General features: G+C 40.7%; 1 protein-coding gene across 4 annotated transcripts in view; it reads right to left on the bottom strand.

Annotated features, from left to right (window-relative positions):
• Positions 1–18,528, bottom strand: part of cd99 (CD99 molecule) — a 135,027-nt gene that overhangs the window by 66,608 nt on the left and 49,891 nt on the right. For 2 of the 4 annotated variants that reach the window (XM_034173511.1, XM_034173510.1), the window contains exons 5-6: positions 15,259–15,285; positions 14,872–14,913 (exon numbers count right to left, since the gene is read on the bottom strand). The exons of 1 other annotated variant lie outside the window; for it this stretch is intronic. In XM_034173511.1, the coding sequence (XP_034029402.1) occupies positions 14,872–14,913; positions 15,259–15,285 (69 nt within the window). The remainder of the gene's footprint in view (positions 1–14,871; positions 14,914–15,258; positions 15,286–18,528) is intronic. One more of the 4 variants, XM_034173518.1, reaches the window with a different exon arrangement.

Genomic DNA, 18,528 nt, shown 5'->3' with positions numbered 1-18,528 from the left:
GCTGATCTGCAAAAAAAAAAAAAAAATATATATATATATATATATATATATATATATATATATATATATATATATATATGCTGGCTTGCATGAGCCAACCTTGAACCTTCGTGCGCATGCGTGATTTTTTTCACGCCTGTCGGTTGCGTCATTTGCTTGTAAGCAGCCTTTGTGTGAGGATGGGTGTAGTCTCTCTGCATTTGTCTTTGCAAGGAAATGGCAGAACGACTGGAGCAGCGCGACTGCATCAAATTTTGCCACAAACTGGGCAATAGCCAGGTGGAAATCATTCGGATTATTCAGATGATATTCAGGTTCAACGTTGGCTCATGCAAGCACACATGATTCAAAGCCATCAGGTTTTTGAAAAAAATAAAAAGGTCGGATACTTTTCTAACAGACCTTGTGTGTGTGTGTGTGTGTATATATATATATATATATATATATATATATATATATATATATATATATATATATATATATATTGTATCATAAACAGATTTGTACAATAAGAAAGCAAGTTATTTAAATTTTAAAGACAAAATCATACAGCAAGAAGAAATTGTTTGAAAATGTTAATTAAAAATATGCTTGATGGATCAGGAACAACATAGAACCAAACATACAGTATATCGGTTTGGCAGGACACTGAACATTTCCACTTGAACATTTCAATCTGCAGGCAGGCCAGGACCACCTCCAGCATGATGATCCAAATACAATTATTATTCCTGTTGGCTGGCAGGGCTGGGGTGGTGAATATAGAAACACACTTCTCAAGCTGGGACTTCGGCGAAGACGGTCACATCTCCTCCTCCTCTCCTCTGTGATTTTCTATCTCTGCTCCAACCTTCAAAAGTCCCAACTTCATCAGACTGTGAATTCTTCAAGCTACATCTGGAATAACCAGGGAACTGATCAACTGGTCTCTCAACACTATTGAACCCATTTTTTCCAACAAGGAAATCAGGGCTGGGGGACCCTGCATGCCCAGATGAAACCTATCGTGCAGGCTATGTTGTCAATGCCTGGGAGAAATGGTGCATTATGTGCTTGGCACCACGCTCCATGGAAGACGAAGATTTATTCTTATTTGCTTTTATGGTAGGAGGGCTGATGCTGATTGAGTTATGCGCTGCCCTGACCGACCCGAAAATTGGCAAGACAGCTGCTATCAGAACTACAACGCCACAACTGTCCGTCATGATTAACGAGGTGGGCAGGCAGCACAATCTCAGACTGCGTAAATTTTGAACTCAAATGCAAATTGGAAAACAATTTCGGAGCAAATATCTGGCTTGCAAAGGAAGATGTTGGAGACCAGGGAATATTCATGAATTGGATTTTGATGGTCAGAGGAGCTGCAAATGGAATTTATGTGCCTCTCTGCTGAACCCAAAACATGGCAGCCTTATCAGCTACGGGAGGTCAAAACGCCCCGCTTGTTTTTCCTCCACAAGGATTCAACAGCCTTGGTGAAGCATTTGGCTCTCCTCTTACAGTGAGGAAAATAAGTATTTGAACACCCTGCGATTTTGCAAGTTCTCCAACTTAGAAATCATGGAGGGGTCTGAAATTTTCATCTTAGGTTCATGTCCACTGTGAGAGACAATCTAAAAAAAAAATCCGGAAATCACAATGTATGATTTTTTTTAATAATTTATTTGTATGTTACTGCTGCAAATAAGTATTTCAACACCTGTGAAAATCAATGTTAATATTTGGTACAGTAGCCTTTGTTTGCAATTACAGAGGTCAAACGTTTCCTGTAGTTTTTCACCAGGTTTGCACACACTGCAGCAGGGATTTTGGTCCACTCCTCCATACAGATCTTCTCTAGATCTTTCAGGTCTGGAGTTTCAGCTCCCTCCAAAGATTTTCTATTGAGTTCAGGTCTGGAGACTGGCCAGGCCACTCCAGGACCTTGAAATGCTTCTTACGGCGCCCCTCTTTAGTTGCTCTGGCTGTGTGTTTGGGGTCACTGTCATGTTGGAAGACCCAGCCATGACCCATCTTCAATGCTCTTACTGAGAGAAGGAGGTTGTTTGCCAAAATCTCGCAATACATGACCCCATCCATCCTCCCTTCAATACGGCGCAGTCGTCCTGTCCCCTTTGCAGAAAAGCACCCCCAGATTATGATGTTTCCACCCCCATGCTTCACGGTTGGGATGGTTTTCTTGGGGTTGTTCTCATCCTCTAAACATGGTAAGTGGAGTTGATTCCAAAAAGCTCTTTTCTGGTCTCATCTGACCACATGACCTTCTCCCATGCCTCCTCTGGATCATCCAGATGGTCACTGGTGAACTTCAAACGGGCCTGGACATGTGCTGGCTTGAGCAGGGGGACCTTGCTGCCCTGCAGGACTTTAAACCATGACAGCATCATGTGTTACTAATGTAATCTTTGTGACTGTGGTCCCAGCTCTCTTCAGGTCATTGACCAGGTCCTCCTGTGTAGTTCTGAGCTTTCTCAGAATCATCCTTACCCCACAAAGTGAGATCTTGCTTGGAACCTCAGACCGAGGGAGACTGACAGTCATCTTGTGTTTCTTCCACTTTCTATTAAATAATCATAACAGTTGTTGTCTTCTACCAAGCTGCTTGCCTGTTGTCCTGTAGTCCATCCCAGCGTTGTGCAGGTCTACAGTTTTGTCCCTTGTGTCCTTAGACAGGTTGGAGTGTGATTGATTGAGTATGTGAACAGGTGTCTTTTATACAGGTAACAAGTTAAAACAATTAATACAGGTAAAGAGTGCAGAATAAGAGGGCTTCTTAAAAAAAAATTAACAGGTCTGTGAGAGCCAGAATTCTTGCTGATCGGCAGGTGTTAAAATACTTATTTGCAGGAGTAACATACAAATAAATTCTTACAAAATCATACATTGTGATTTCCGGATTTTTTTTAGATTATGTCTCTCACAGTGGACATGCACCTAAGATGAACATTTCAGACCCCTCCATGATTTCCAAGTGGGAGAACTTGCAAAACCGCAGGGTGTTCAAATACATCTTTTCCTCACTGTATCTACCCTTATGCCCTCCCCGACAGCCTGCTGTTGTCAAGGCAACTCCAAACTGTATGCACACACGGACAGAGACTGATACGAACTCATTTGCACACATGATGCACACCACCCCCTTGTGTTTCTGTCCCTGCCCCCCGCCCCTTTCTGCCACTCTGGGAGGCTGCGCGGCACATAGCTGCAGCACCCCCCCCCCCCCCCCCCCCCCCCCCCCCGTCAGCTTGGCTGGCTGCGCAGGTCATGCATCTGTGCACCTGTCCAGCAACCATTCATATTTAAAGGTGTGCTTACACATGCAGCTTTGAACTGTATGCCCAACTGTCTACAACCCCAATTCCAATGAAGTTGGGATGTTGTGTGAAATGTAAATAAAAACAGAATACAATGATTTGCAAATCCTCTTCAACCTATATTCAATTGAATACACAAAAAGACAAGAAATTTAATGTTCAAACTGAGAAACTTTATTGTTTGCTGTAGCCAGACTGTGCACTCTGATTTCTCTTCTAGTTTATATTTGTTCTTGTGCTGAGCTGCAGCTCTGCGCTCTGTTATAATTTATCTTTCCTCCTTTGACAGCGAGATGCGCGCGCACGTGCGCACGAAGGAACCGTCCGTGAGTAAATGTGGAGATGTCTGGAGTTATACTTCATGTGGACATGTCCTGTCTCTGGCAATCAGTCTGTGAGCAGGACTTACGTTCTTTTTTAGCAAAGTGATGAGAGGACAGCGAAGAGCGCAGTCAACCTTTTTTCTTTTAATTGTTCACATGTGCGCACGTGAACGAACCGTCCATGAGAGGACTGGAGATGTCCGGACTTTTTACTGGATGTGGACATGTCCTGTATCTGGCAATCAGTTTGTGAGCAGGACTTATGGATTTTATTGAAACGCTTTCTTGAGAGAAGAAGAGTGAGCAGCTGCAATCAGCATTTTTTTTTTCTGTGCTCTTTTGAGCATGTAGTTTTCACTGCGTTGTGTACACGGTATAAAAACAATCCTGCCTGATTTATACTTCAGGAACAAAGGAACACAGCAGGTATCATAAATTGGTGTCGAGTAACATTGTCTTGTGAGGGTGTGGCTTCCAGTCCTGTTGAGTACTGTCCTGTTGCTCTGACTTGCGTTGAAACCACTTAATTTCTGCGTCAAGCACAGGAAGCAAACAAAAATTAAACATGTTTAATTTTTGGCGTCCGATTTGCTTCATCCTTTGCGCCTCTCGCGCTGTTGTGGCGTCGAGCTGCATCGCCTCGGCAATAGGTTGCTTCCACATGGCGTCATCATGGCAACACACAACACAACTGGAAGCAGCCCCGGTGTGAAAGGGGCTTTAGAAAATGTGTGGCCATTCGTGCTATTAGCATGACATCAGTGAGCAGACGGTCAATTTTGAGCTGAACGTGAAATTTGTCTAAAGCCCCTTTCACACCGGGGCTGCTCCCAGTTGCGTTGTGTGTCGTCATGACGACGCCACGTGGAAGCAACTCAGTGCAGAGACGATGCAGCTCGGCACCACAACAACGCGAGCGGCCCAAAGGATGAAGCAAATCGGATGCCAAAATTAAACATTAATTTTTGTTTACGTCCTGTGCTTGACACAGAAATTAAGTGGTTTCAGCGCAAGTCAGAGCAACAGGACGGTACTCAACATGACTGGAAACCACACCCTCACAAGACAACATTACCTGATGCCAATTTATGATTCTTGCTGTGTTCCATTGTTCCAGAAGTATAAATCATGCAGGATTGTTTTTATACTGTGTACACAATGCAGTGAAACTACACACTCAAAAAAGAGCACAGAAAAAAAAAATGCAGATTGCAGCTGCTGCAGCTACTTGCTTTTCTGTCACAAATATGTTTGTATAAAGTCCATAAAAGTCCTGCTCACAGACTGATTGCCAGACACAGGACATGTCCACATCAAGTATAACTCAAGACATCTCCACATTTACTCACGGACGGTTCGTTCACACGCACACATGTGAACAATTAAAAGAAAAAAAAAAACTGTCTGGCTGCAGGCAGTTAGTTCCTTGTTCTCCGCTCAAACTCTCTCATCACTATGTTAAAAAGGACATAAGTCCTGCTCACAGACTGATTGTCAGAGACAGGACATGTTCACATGAAGTATAACTCCAGACATCTCCACATCTGCTCACGGACGGTTCGTTCATGCGTGCATCTCGCGGCCAAAGGAGGAAAGTTAAACTATAACAGAACTCAGAGCGCAGACCTGCAGCTCAGCACAAGAACAAATATAAACTAGAAGAGAAATTAGAGTGCACAGTCTGGCTGCAGCCAAACTGTGCACTTTGATTCCTCTGTGGAGAGAACCTGCAGGCTGCGTTCTTAGCTCCTCTCTGCCCTCTGACGCGCACACCTGATGCAAATATTCCTGCATCATCATGACGCCACAGGAAGCAATTGGAAGTGGGCCCTGTGTGAAAGGGGTTTTAAGTGCCCCCACATGTCTTGCATGTGTGCGCGTGTGTTGCGCTCCCCCCCGTGAAACACATGTGGCATATGTGTGTTTCACACACCCCTACACATGTGGCATGCAGGGGGGACACACTTGCATAAAATGCTTATATGTATGTACAGACATAATCACATGTGGAGCCAGACAGCCACGTCAGAGCGCACATAGCACAGCGAGCTGCCTGTCAGCTGATTGCAGCACACTGACAGCTGGATGCGGGCTCAGTGCACACGACATGTCACATTACAAACACACAGACCACAGCCAGGACAGCTATATTAATAAGTACTACACTACCTACATACACAATTACATAATAACTAAAAAGAAATGATCACATAACACAGAAACAAAGTGACATGTCGGTGCGTGCGCTGAACTGACAGGGGGCGTGGCCGCTGACAGCAGCAGCTGTTGAGATCTCTGGTTCTGGACGTCCCAGCTGGGGAATACATACCATGTTTGGACGGACATGACCTAACAACAGTCCACTGTGTCTGTTTGCTGTCTTCACGTGCACATAGATAACATATATCGATGTTGTGATGGGCTGCAGTGAGCAAGCTGACACATTGACAGGCTGTCCCAGGTGATCTGGACCGTCAGCTCATAACATGCAGCAGCTGATCTGAATGTCACATCACCCACCTGAGCTCTGTTCCACATGACGCGGTGTCTGTCCTGCGGTGCGCCATCCACAGGACACGTGTCGGGTTGGAGATGCGCGCAAGGCCAGCAGGACATGCCAGACCAGCAGATGTGGGCATTATAAGAGCGCGTGAAATGCTTCATTCATGTCATCTCATGACTATATGTCTGTGACCGTGGGTCATCTGCAGAGGAACAGACGGTTCATACTTGTATTGTTTGCTCGATAAGAGGGATTCAATAAAATGCAGCATTTTTTTTATGGTGTGTGGTTTTATTTCTTTTTTAAATATGTTTATCTCCTTGTTGATTTCAGGTATTTTACGCACCTTTTATAGGACAGTGATGGTAGCGCAGTGGTAAAGTTTCTGTCTGTCAATCAGAGATTTTGTAAATTGCAGGTTCAAATCCTGCGGGTGGCATGTATTTTTTTTTTTTCCTCACAGCAGCTGTGCGATGTAGTTCCACACTCTCCAGCTGCTCGCACTGTGTTCTTGCTGCAACGGTTTTGTGCATGCGCACAAGCATGCAAGAAGCCATCGCAGCAGGATCGTTCACGCCTGCCGACCGTGTGTCCCTCCTGACATTGGCTCGATGTTTTCGTGCGAGCTGTTTCACCATGATTCGCGCTACAGTTGTACGGTGGGGTAAAAAAGTATTTTGTCAGTCCCTGATTGTGCAAGTTCTCCTACTTAGAAAGATGAGACAGGTCTGCAATTTTCAACATAGGCACACTTCAACTATGAGAGACAAAATGAGGGAAAAAAAAATTTCAGAAAATCACATGGAACCACCTCCAAATTTTACTGTCGGTAGCAAGCATTTTTCTTGGAATGCTGTGTTTTTTTTCAGCCATGCATACCGCCCCTTGTTATGTCCAAATAACTCAATTTTAGTTTCATCAGTCCACGTCACCTTATTCCAAAATGAAGCTGGCTTGTCCAAACGTGCTTTAGCATACCTTAAGTGACTCTGTTTGTGGCGTGTATGCAGAAAAGGCTTCCTCTGCATTACAGCATCATACAGCATCTCTTTGTGCAAACTGCCATGTATAGTTGAATGATGCACAGAGACACTATCTGCAACAAGATCGTGTTGTAGGTCTGTGGGTTGATTATGACTGTTCACCATCCTTTGCTTCAGCTTATCTGAGATTTTTCTTGGCCTGCCACTTCGGGCCTTAACTAGTATTGTGCCTGCGGTCTTCCATTTCCTCACTATGTTCCTCACAGTGAAAACTGACAGCTGAAATCTCTGAGATAGCTTTTTGTATCCTTCCCCTAAACCATGATGTTGAACAATCTTTGATTTCAGGTCATTTGAGAGTTGTTTAGAGGCTCCTATGTTGCCACTCATTTGAAGAGATGCAAAGAGGGGAAACATTTGCAAATGGCCTCCTTAACACTGGGAGGTCCAAGCTTTTCTCTTCTACCTGTAAAGTCCACAGAGAGTCAAATGACCCCAAGATCCCCCGTGGAGAGCTACTTCTGTTATGTAAACAAGGAAGTCTCAGAACACCTCAGGGGAGGGGCTGACTTGGCTAGCCACATTCTTGTGTTTGCATGAGATGCGCAGTCGGAATGACAGACTCATTCAAGGTGGAGGTGGGATTACATCAAGGATCAGCTCTGAGTCCTTTCTTGTTTGCAGTGGTGATTGACAGGTTGACGGATGAGATCAGACAGGAGTCCCCATGGACTATGATGTTTGCAGATGACATTGTGATCTGTAGTGAGAGTAGAGAGCAAGTTGAGTCTAGTCTGGAGAAGTGGAGATATGCTTTGGAGAGAAGGGGAATGAAAGTCAGTAGAAGCAAGACTGAGTACATGTGCATGAATGGGAGGGAGCCCAGTGGAATAGTGCAGTTACAAGGAGTAGAAGTGGTGAAAGTAGATGAGTTCAAATATTTGGGGTCAACTGTTCAAAGTAATGGAGAGTGTGGTAGAGAGGTGAAGAAGAGAGTGCAGGCAGGGTGGAGTGGGTGGAGAAAGGTGATTTATGACCGAAGAATATCAGCAAGAGTGAAGGGGAAAGTTTACAAAACAGTAGTGAGACCAGCTATGTTGTATGGTTTAGAGACGGTGGCACTAACAAAAAGACAGGAGGCAGAGCTGGAGGTGGCAGAGCTGAAGATGTTGAGATTTTCTTTGGGAGTGACAAGAATGGACAAGGTTAGGATTGAACATATCAGAGGGACAGCTCAGGTGGGACGGTTTTGAGACAAAGTCAGAGAGGCAAGATTGAGATGGTTTGGACATGTGCAGAGGAGGGACCCAGGGTATATAGGGAGAAGGATGCTGAGGATGGATTCACCAGGCAGGAGGAGAAGAGGGAGGACAAAGAGGATGTTTATGGATGTGCTGAGGGAGGACATGCAGGTGGTTGGTGTGACAGAGGAAGATACAGAGGACAGGGTGAGATGGAAACGATTGATCTGCTGTGGCGACCCCTAACGGGAACAGCCGAAAGACAAAGAAGAAGAAGAAGAAGTGCCTGCTTAGCTGAAAGGGCTGCTGATTTGTGCTTAGGTGGATAAATAACTTTACCCTGGGGGAGAGATGAAATTTTGTTTTCTGAATTGTATTGAAATGCGACAGGTATACTTGTGGCAAATGCAGAAAAGACCTTCCATGGCAGTGTGGGGACTGTTAGTCATTGTGAGTGACTGTAACCTGTACCTGTTGTATATATTTTGGTTTTCTGGTGTGTTTTTTGGTACATTTTGGTACATTTCAATAAAATCCAGAAAACAAAGTTTTCTTTTGGTGTGTTTTTTGGTACATTTTGGTACATTTCAATAAAATCCAGAAAACAAAGTTTTCTTTTGGTGTGTTTTTTGGTACATTTTGGTACATTTCAATAAAATCCAGAAAACAAAGTTTTCTTTTGGTGTGCTTTTTGGTACATTTCAATACAATTCAGAAAACAAAGTTTTCTTTTGGTGTGTTTTTTTGGTACATTTTGGTACATTTCAATAAAATCCAGAAAACAAAGTTTTCTTTTGGTGTGCTTTTTGGTACATTTCAATACAATTCAGAAAACAAAGTTTTCTTTTGGTGTGTTTTTTGGTACATTTCAATACAATTCAGAAAATAAAATTTCATCTCTCCCTCCTGGGTAATGTTATTTATCCACCTAAGCACAAATCAGCAGCCCTTTCAGACATTAAATATGCAAACACAAGAATGTGGCTAGCCAAGTCAGCCCCTCCCCTGAAGCCTGGCACACACGGGGGGAAGATTCTTTTCCAAATGGCACGCGTGGTCAAATGCTTAAGCAGGATACCCTCGTCTGCGGTGGATTTTGTGAGAGTCATCCGCCTTTCTGACCCAAAAGCAAACCATGGAATCCCAGTTGTCATCGGATGAAGATGATATGATCGGTCTTTTAGCTGTATTATTGATTCAGAGACGGCGTCGAAGACGAAGATCTGCTTGTCGTAAAACCTGGACAAGATCTTGGATAAAGAGGAGAGAGAATCAAGGGTCGTACAGTAATTTGGTCCAGGAACTAAATGCCGAGGATCCAGAGACATTTCGCAAATACCACCGGACTGATCGCCAGTCCTTTGATGAAATCTTAGCATCAGTGGAGCCTTTTATTAAGAAAGAAGACACGACTATGCGTGCTGCAATAAAACCTAGCGAAAGACTTTCTGTCACGCTAAGGTTTCTAGCAACAGGTAAGTCTCCTTTCCCATCAGATATGACCTTTATATTTGCTAGCCTGGTCTATGTAGATTTTTAATTATATGTAACCCACCACGCTCTCACTAGAACATAGACTAAGCCTGGGCAGTGCTGGGAGAAAATACTTTGAAATTGTATATAGTTACGGGAATACTGAATACTTGCCTTAAAATATTAAAATATTTCTATATAAATGTGGTGCATAATAAGATATGATCAGAAAAATCCAGGCTTGTTACACCTGCTGTTGACTTTTTTAACACAAATTTTTAACACAAACTTTTTTCTGGTCATTTAATTCTCTTGCAAATGTTTTGCAAGATAAGGCTGATATGTAATGACTAAGTACCATAATGTATTCCTACGATTTTTGGAAAGTAACTGTATTCTTAATACCCTCAAATGAAAAAGAACCTAAATATAGTTACTCAAAATTAATATTCTGAATATGTACAAAATTAATATTCTGAATATGTATTCTAAATACATGTATCCCAAATACTCCCCAACACAGAGCCTAGGCATACATTTCTCAGTGAAATGTTAGATACAAGTAAAGCTTGTCCTGGATATCTTTAAATATTCTGATGTATGAATAACATTTCCATTTGTATTCCTTTAGGAGAATCGTTTAAGAGTCTGTCGTTCCAGTATCGGATGGGGGAGAGAACGGTTTCTGGAATTGTATCCGAAACATGTCAGGCATTGTACAATATTCTGAAAGAGCAGCACTTAAAGGTAAGCTTGAGCAAACAGTTTTATTGTAAAAAGTGAAATTGGAAAAAAAAAATACAGGGAAATACAATAGAACCTTTAACAAATCCTCTACTATTACAATGTAAGTGACTTTAAGCTGTAAGTTGTAATACTGATTGTTTTAACATTTTAAATGGAAGAAGTTTTGAATCTTTTACTTTGGCTCACTGTCATGGTTGTTTTGTTCTGACTGTCGATTATCAAGCTGTGACCACTGATTTTGGCCCACAGAACACTGGGAATTTGCATTGTTTTGCAGTTTATTTTCCTGTTGCCAAATACTCCGATTGACATTGGTGTCAGTGCCATGATTCAAAAATTGTTGCAGTGGTGGACACCATGTTTGATTTGGGATTGTAGAGACAGGATTATGATGTTGTTGCTGGTTTGGTTGATACCATCTATTGTATTCAGGTGGTGCCGAAAATAAACGGTCTGGTGGAAACCAATTAGACTGCTGATTATACTGCGAGAATGCACTTGACTTTGTGGCTGTGATTGTAACTGGCCAAGAGTTCCCATCTGAGCCTGAAAGATGACAGTGTTAATGTGATGTACAGCTAAATGCTTCATTTTTGGATCTAGTTGTGATAGGGCCTCTGACACATAACAAGCAAATGGGTCAATTTTCTGGTGGGCATTTTCTTCCCTTTTCTTCGTTCGATCTGATAATGTTTGAGTTAACTCTTTAATCAAATGATACTCGTCCTCAGCCTGTCTTTTAGCAGATGACTTTGTTTTTGCCTTCAAGGGCTCCTTTGTTGATTTTCTTCCAGGGGTTACGTCTTGATCAGTTCCATCAAGTGTTGATGGAGTTGATGGGTTATCTTGGAGACTTTCTGTCATTATCTTCATCATCATTGTTGTCATCATTTGTTACTTCAGATGAGACCGTTGAATTCTGCAAACAAACAAACAAACAAACAAAACAATTGACATTTGAAAATTAATAAAATGAATTATTTTCTATTTCTAGACTCCATCTACTCCAGATGAATGGCTGGCCATAGCAGAAGAATTCAAAAGAAAGTGGAACTACCCATGCTGCATTGGGGCCATAGATGGTAAACATGTGGCAACTCAGCAACCAGACAACACAGGGTCCCAATTCTTTAACTACAAACACAGTTTTAGTGTTCTTCTTCTGGCTGTTGTGGATGCAACCTATAGATTTGTTTATGTTGACGCTGGAGCTGCTGGCCGTGCAGGTGATGCTAGGGTTTTCAATTACTCCACACTGAAAAATGCCCTGGATGACAATTCTTTGAACCTACCATCTCCTGAGACTGTCGATGGAATTCCAGATCATAAAATCTCCTTCCATTTCATAGGTGATGATGCTTTCCCAACGAGCATTAACATGATGAAACCCTATCCTCACAGGCAGTTGGACAAAGACATCTGACATGAATCTTTAACTACCGCATTTCACGCGCAAGAGGTGTGGTAGAAAATTCATTTGGCATATTGACCAACAGATTTCGGGTATTCTTGACAACCATCAGCTTGTCTCCTGAAAAAGTAACCTACTTAATTCTGTCAGCTTGCTGTTTACATAATTTCATGATTCAGAAAAATAAGCACCTGTATGTTAATGTCTGTGATGTGGAGGACACTGAAACATGCATGTTGATTCCTGGAGCTTGGAGGAGTGACCCAAAACTACCTGGGATTGGCCCAAGTACTCAGCGAAACCCAACACAAAGTGCAAAGGAACAACGGCAGCTCCTAACTATGTATTTCAACTCAGAAATGGGATCTGTTCCTTGGCAAGACAAAATGATAAATCTTTAATGCTAATGGGGAAAAAAGAAAAACAAACGTATCAGTGTAAATAAAGAATAAAGAAACTTACCTTGTTTAAATTTGAGATTGATGTTCTTGTCTGTATGTGTGGATCCAAAAACTGTAGTCTCTCTTTCATCCAGGTTGCTCTTTTACTTAAACTTTTCCTTGAACTTCCACTGGGTCCCAGTTTCTTTATTTTTGTGTAGCTGTTGCGAAGAGCTTTTATCTTTGAAAAGACCCACTGAGCTGAAAAACATGAAATGATATTTGTTAATTTTTTTTTGTAGAACTGTTATATTCAAAATGTGTGTAAATTATTGGAGAAACTGTAACAAATATAAAGATGAAATTAAATTCTGAAACAGTCCTACCCTTGTCACAATGCTATGAAAAATGTCACATATAATTCAGTGGTGATATAACAAGGTAGGCCTGGTCATGAGAGACTAGCTCTGTTTATTCACGATTGCAATGTGTTGTGGAAATGGGTGTATAAGTGCATTGCATGTGGAAAATGTATAATTGTAGAACCTTTTTGCAGAAAATATATTCGCCTTTTCAAAAAACTGTTATGACATCCTTTATAAATTATGAAGCGTATTTATTTTATTAGCTAGTAGTCAGGATAATTATAAAAACTCACCTGTTTTGTTGAGTTTCTCTGCAATTTCTGACGCAGCAAGGAAGCGTTTATCCTGGTTTTTGAAATCTGCTGAATCAACGACATACAAACATGGATAATCGGGCCATAGGTCTACAAGTCTGTCTTCCAAAATTATTTCAGAAACAAACTGTGACGACAATGGGGATTCCATGTGTTCCGCCATGTTATCTATGACACGTGACACGGCGGTGGGGTACACAGGTCGTGGCGCAGGCGCAGTTCAGTCAGACTGAAAGCAGAATGCTTATGTTCCCCCGCACACAGCGAGTCATTTGTCACGCGAGGCAGAAATTATTAAACACGCTAAATAGTTTGCTTTTGGGTCAGAAAGGCGGATGACTCTCACAAAATCCACTGCAGACGAGGGTATCTTGCTTAAGCATTTGACCACGCGTGCCATTTGGAAAAGAATCTTCCCCCCGTGTGCGCCAGGCTTGAGGTGTTCTGAGACTTCCTTGTTTACATAACAGAAGTAGCTCTCCACAGGGGATCTTGGTCATTTGACCATCCTGTGGGCCTTTAGAGGTAGATTGGTCATTTGACCAGTCCTTGGTCTTCCAAGTGTTAAATACCCTTTTTCATGACTGGATTCACCTGTGTAAGGAGGTCAAGGGTCAATGAGCTTACCAAACCAATTTTGTGTTCAATAATTAGTGCTAAATGTATTCAAATCAATAAAATGACAAGGGTGCCCAAATTTATGCACCTGCTAAATAATTCTTGTATACTTTCTGTAAATACGAGAAACTTCACTTTACTTCTCAAATATCACCGTGTTTGTCTGTTATATCATATATCTGACTGAAATTTCTGATCCAGACAACCAATGATTTATAAAGGAAAATCATGAACATTATAAGGGGTGCCCAAAGTTTTGCATAATGCGTGGGTGCTTATGGCTAAATTAAGAAAAGCAGTGTTCCTTAAAACATAAATTTACGGCATTGTATGAGGAAGTGCTGCTCCATTTGCAGGACTTCCTCATACTGTTTACAGCAACCAAAATTTCTAAAATCCTGCAACATAACAGCCATAACAGCAAAATCCATCTCTGTGCTGAAGTCAGTGAAGGATCGGGTATGTGGCAAAGAATGTGTGGACTGGCCTACAGAACACAAATTTATTGCTGATGGAGCTTGCTAGCATGTGAATCCTTTAATGATATCCAGTAACTGAGCGTCTACAACTCTGTGAATGTCCTTGAGTGGCCCAGCCAGAGCCCAGACCTGAATCTGACTGAACATCTCTGGAGAGATCTGAAGATGGCTGTGCACTGATGCTTCCAATGGAACATAATGGAGCTTGAGAGGTTCTGCAAAGAGGAATGGGCAAAACTGCCCAACAATAGGTGCGCCGAGCTTGTGATATCATAATCAACAAGACTTGAGGATGTAATTGCTGCCAAAGGATTGAGTAAAGGGTGTGGATGCTTATGTGCATGTGATTTCTTAGTTTTTATTTTTAATAAATTAGCAAAAAAATTCAAAAACAAACCTTTTCATGTTATTATGGGGTGTTGTGAGTAGAATTTTGAGGGAAAAAAATAAATTTACTTCATTTTGGAATAAGGTTGTAACATAAAATGTGGAAAAAATGAAGCCCTGTGAATACTTTCTGGATGCACTGTATACCATAGGACTCCAGATGGACTGATCTCGAAGTGTAAGAATGAACCACCTGTAACTAGAAAACCAAACTGAACTAAATCATCCAGACACAGCACAACAAAAGCTTTACAGATGTCTATTCTGAAGCAAAGACATTCCCGATGTTCAGCTTTGTTGTTTAATATATGTAACAGGTGAAAATGTACAAACCGTTTTTGGGCTTTTCTGTGACCTTTGGTGGCTCATTAGGTTCTAAAGAGACAAATAAAAGATCAGTGTTACTATTTACCTTGTAAATATTTCAATAAGCCCCCAAATTATTTTCTCAGCTTGACTAATTAAAAAAAGTAAAATAAAAAAAATAATAAAAATCCTATGTATTAATGGTCAATGGGAGTACAACTGGAAATGATCACAGTCAAATACTGAAACTCTGACATCATTTATAGCTGCACCAGATGCAGTTTCTTCATGTTTTGACACCAGCAAAGACCTTTAGCAATGATTTTAGAGGTGAGTTAGAGAAATATCAACAATATCAACCGCAACATAATGAAGATTTCTTCACTTTAAGTAACAAAATTATGAGTCACTCACTGTCAAAGACATCAGACAGGTCAAGCTCTGAAAGAGGAAGAAAAGAAAATACAAATTAACATCTGAGTCCATCTTTATGAAAACTTGTCACTGACATTAAAGAACTGATATTACAGGATTACTGTTCAATTCCCCAAAGCAGAAAAATAAAATTAATCTATCAAAGCATTCATTCCTATGGTCTAGAACTGACACGCTGCCTTTTCTTACATTTTCCTCAAATCTGACCTGTACATCAGAGAAGGTAGGTCCATGAGAGTGTATCCCTCTGCCAACACTTGTGTTTAACAGATCTTCATTCTCTGGTGCTTTGTTTATTTATTTATTTTAGTTGTAAAAAAAAAAAATGGATATATTGTCTCAAGTCCACTGCACCTCCAGACCATCTCCTTCCCATCATTCATCTTTATACATCTCTGTAAATATTATTATTATTATTATTATTATTATTATTATTATTATTATTATTATTACTTTTCTTACAATTGGAAGATAGGGCATTTGTCAACATTTTCATGAACTTCTCAAGAGATGATGTTCAAATTGTGTTTAGTGGCTTAGTGCTAAACACTGTTCCCTCACAGCAAGAAGGTCCTGGGATTGGTTCATGACCGGCCCTTTCTGTGTGGAGTTTGCATGTTCTCACTGTGTTTGCGTGGGTTCTCTCTGGATGCTCTGGGTCCCTCCCACTTCCAAAGATGTGCAGCTTAGATGAACTGTTGCATGCAAGTGTGAAGGAGTTTGCCAAGACACCCAGACAACCCAGAAGAAGTTATAGGCTTATGTGGCTGCAGAGTGCATATTTTGCATTTTGCATCACCACTCTTAGCTTCATACTGGAGTAGAGCCGAGAAGGATATTCTTCAAAACAGATCAAATCCAAGCTTGTACCTCAGATGTACCTTCTGACAATTTGTTGCTAAACTTTCAGATCTTATTTTTTAAGAAAATCCTCCTCTATACCAATTCATCATCAAGCTGTATAACTGGTGACACAAAACGCAAAACATGCACTGTGCACAATTTCTCCAATCACAGCCACATAACCCTGTAACTTCTTCAGGGTTGTCTGGGTGTCTTGGTGGCTTTCCTCACTCTTCTACTTCTTGCACAGTCACTCAGTTTTTGAGAACTGTCTACTCCATGCAGATTTATCATAGAGTGCTATACTGTTTGTATTTCTTCATAACTGATGTAAATAAAATCCGAAACATATTCAGTGGCAGCTTCACCATCAGAGAGCCTCGTCCACAACCACCACAAAAGACTCCAAGCTGTCACTGATGTTAAAGGGGGCAACACACAGTATTAAGAACAGAGGGGTGTAAACTTTTGATCAAGGTCATTTGGGTATAGTTTCTGTTATCATTATGATTTAAAGAGTAAACAGTTGTTCGACAATAAATGGCTTCACCCAACCACAAACCATGCGTGAAAAAAAGTTCTGTGTTATCATTCATATTCTCTGAAAAATGGCCAAAAAAAAAAAAAAAAAATCTACAACTCTGCCAGGGTATGTAAACCCTTGAGCACAACTGTATGTGTCCCCTGAGACAGAGTGGCGCCCTGTCCAGGGTGACTCGAGTAAGACAATGAATAGATAATGCTTAAACCGTTTTGAAAAATATTAGGTACATGTAGAGGGCTGCTATTTAACAACAGGTGAGATCTAGTGCAATTGCGGAAAATCTAGGCTTTGAAATTACAAAAATGTTCCAAATCACAATGTGAATGAAAGCAGAAAAAAATAATAATAAAACCTTGGGTCTGCACCCTTCATCAAATCTACTCCAAAATTTCATTGTCTACATCACCCACCAGGTTTCATAAGAATCCTGCTAACAGACAAACAGCGCTGGAAACCTAACATCCTTGGTGGAGGTAATAAATAAGAAAGAATATATAGGTATCCAGCGCTGTTTGTCTGTTAGCAGGATTCTTATGAAACCTGATCTATCTATCTATCTATCTATCTATCTATCTATCTATCTATCTATCTATCTATCTATCTATCTATCTATCTATCTAGATAGATAGATAGATAGATAGATAGATAGATAGATAGATAGATAGATAGATAGATAGATAGATAGATAGATTTAGAAAATAACATGGGGCGGCAGTGCATGTAGACAGTTTGAAGAGCCAACAAACCCCTGATATCCTTCCCTGCAGTGCTCCTCACTAGTACCACTCATTTTTTCCAGATTTCAAGTTCTTCGAGCTTTCTTTTACCAATTCTTTCATTGACTCAAGTATGGCTTTGTGGTAAGAAGTGTGCATATACAGTGACTTGAAGCTGGACTTTGCTGTATGGAAACCATGTCACTACTTTGAAAGTATGTTGTGATCGTCATCCTGCCTGGTCAGCTTCCCAGAAAATAACCCACACAGCACACCCACCCAGAAGTGTCATGGTTTGGATGGTGTTCTTTGGACTGAGAACTTGATTGTTTTTCTTATTCACATAGTGGGAGATGCAGAACACTGGCTCCACTGGGAAAAATAAATCATTCTAAAGTAATAGAAGTGGTGGCTTTCTAAGGGAATCCATCTGCAGTGAAAAAAAAAAAATTATATATATATATATATATGTATATATATATATATATATATATATATATATATATATGTATATATATATATATATATATATATATATGTATATATATATATATATATATATATGTATATATATATATATATATATATATATATATATATATATATATATATATATATATATACATATATATATATATATGTATATATATATATATATGTATATATATATATATGTATATATATATATATACGAGGTCTATTAGAAAAGTATCCGACCTTATTTTTTTTTTTCAAAAACCATATGGATTTGAATCACGTGTAATTACATCAGACATGCTTGAACCCTCGTGGGCATGCGAGAGTTTTTTCACGCCTGTCGGTTACGTCATTCGCCTGTGGGCAGTCTTTGAGTGAGGAGTGGCCCACACTCTCGTTGATTTTTTCATTGTTTAGGAATGGCTCAGAGACTGCTGCTTTGTTTGATCAAAATTTTTTCAAAACTGTAAGGCACAACTGAGTGGACACCATTAGATAAATTCAGCTGCTTTTCGGTAAAAATTTTAACGGCTGATGAGATATTTTGGTCTGGTAGTGTCGCTTTAAGGACGGCCCACGGTGCCTGATGGTGATCTGCGCTTCGAGGCGGCAGCGTCTCGCCGTTTCAAGTTGAAAACTTCCACATTTCAGGCTCTGTTGACCCAGTAA

The sequence above is a fragment of the Thalassophryne amazonica genome, chromosome 1 (genome assembly GCF_902500255.1).
Source record: "Thalassophryne amazonica chromosome 1, fThaAma1.1, whole genome shotgun sequence".
NCBI classification, from domain to species: Eukaryota; Metazoa; Chordata; class Actinopteri; order Batrachoidiformes; family Batrachoididae; genus Thalassophryne; species Thalassophryne amazonica.
The sequence above is the reverse complement of the archived record's forward strand: the minus strand, read 5'-3'. Positions and strand labels throughout refer to the sequence as shown.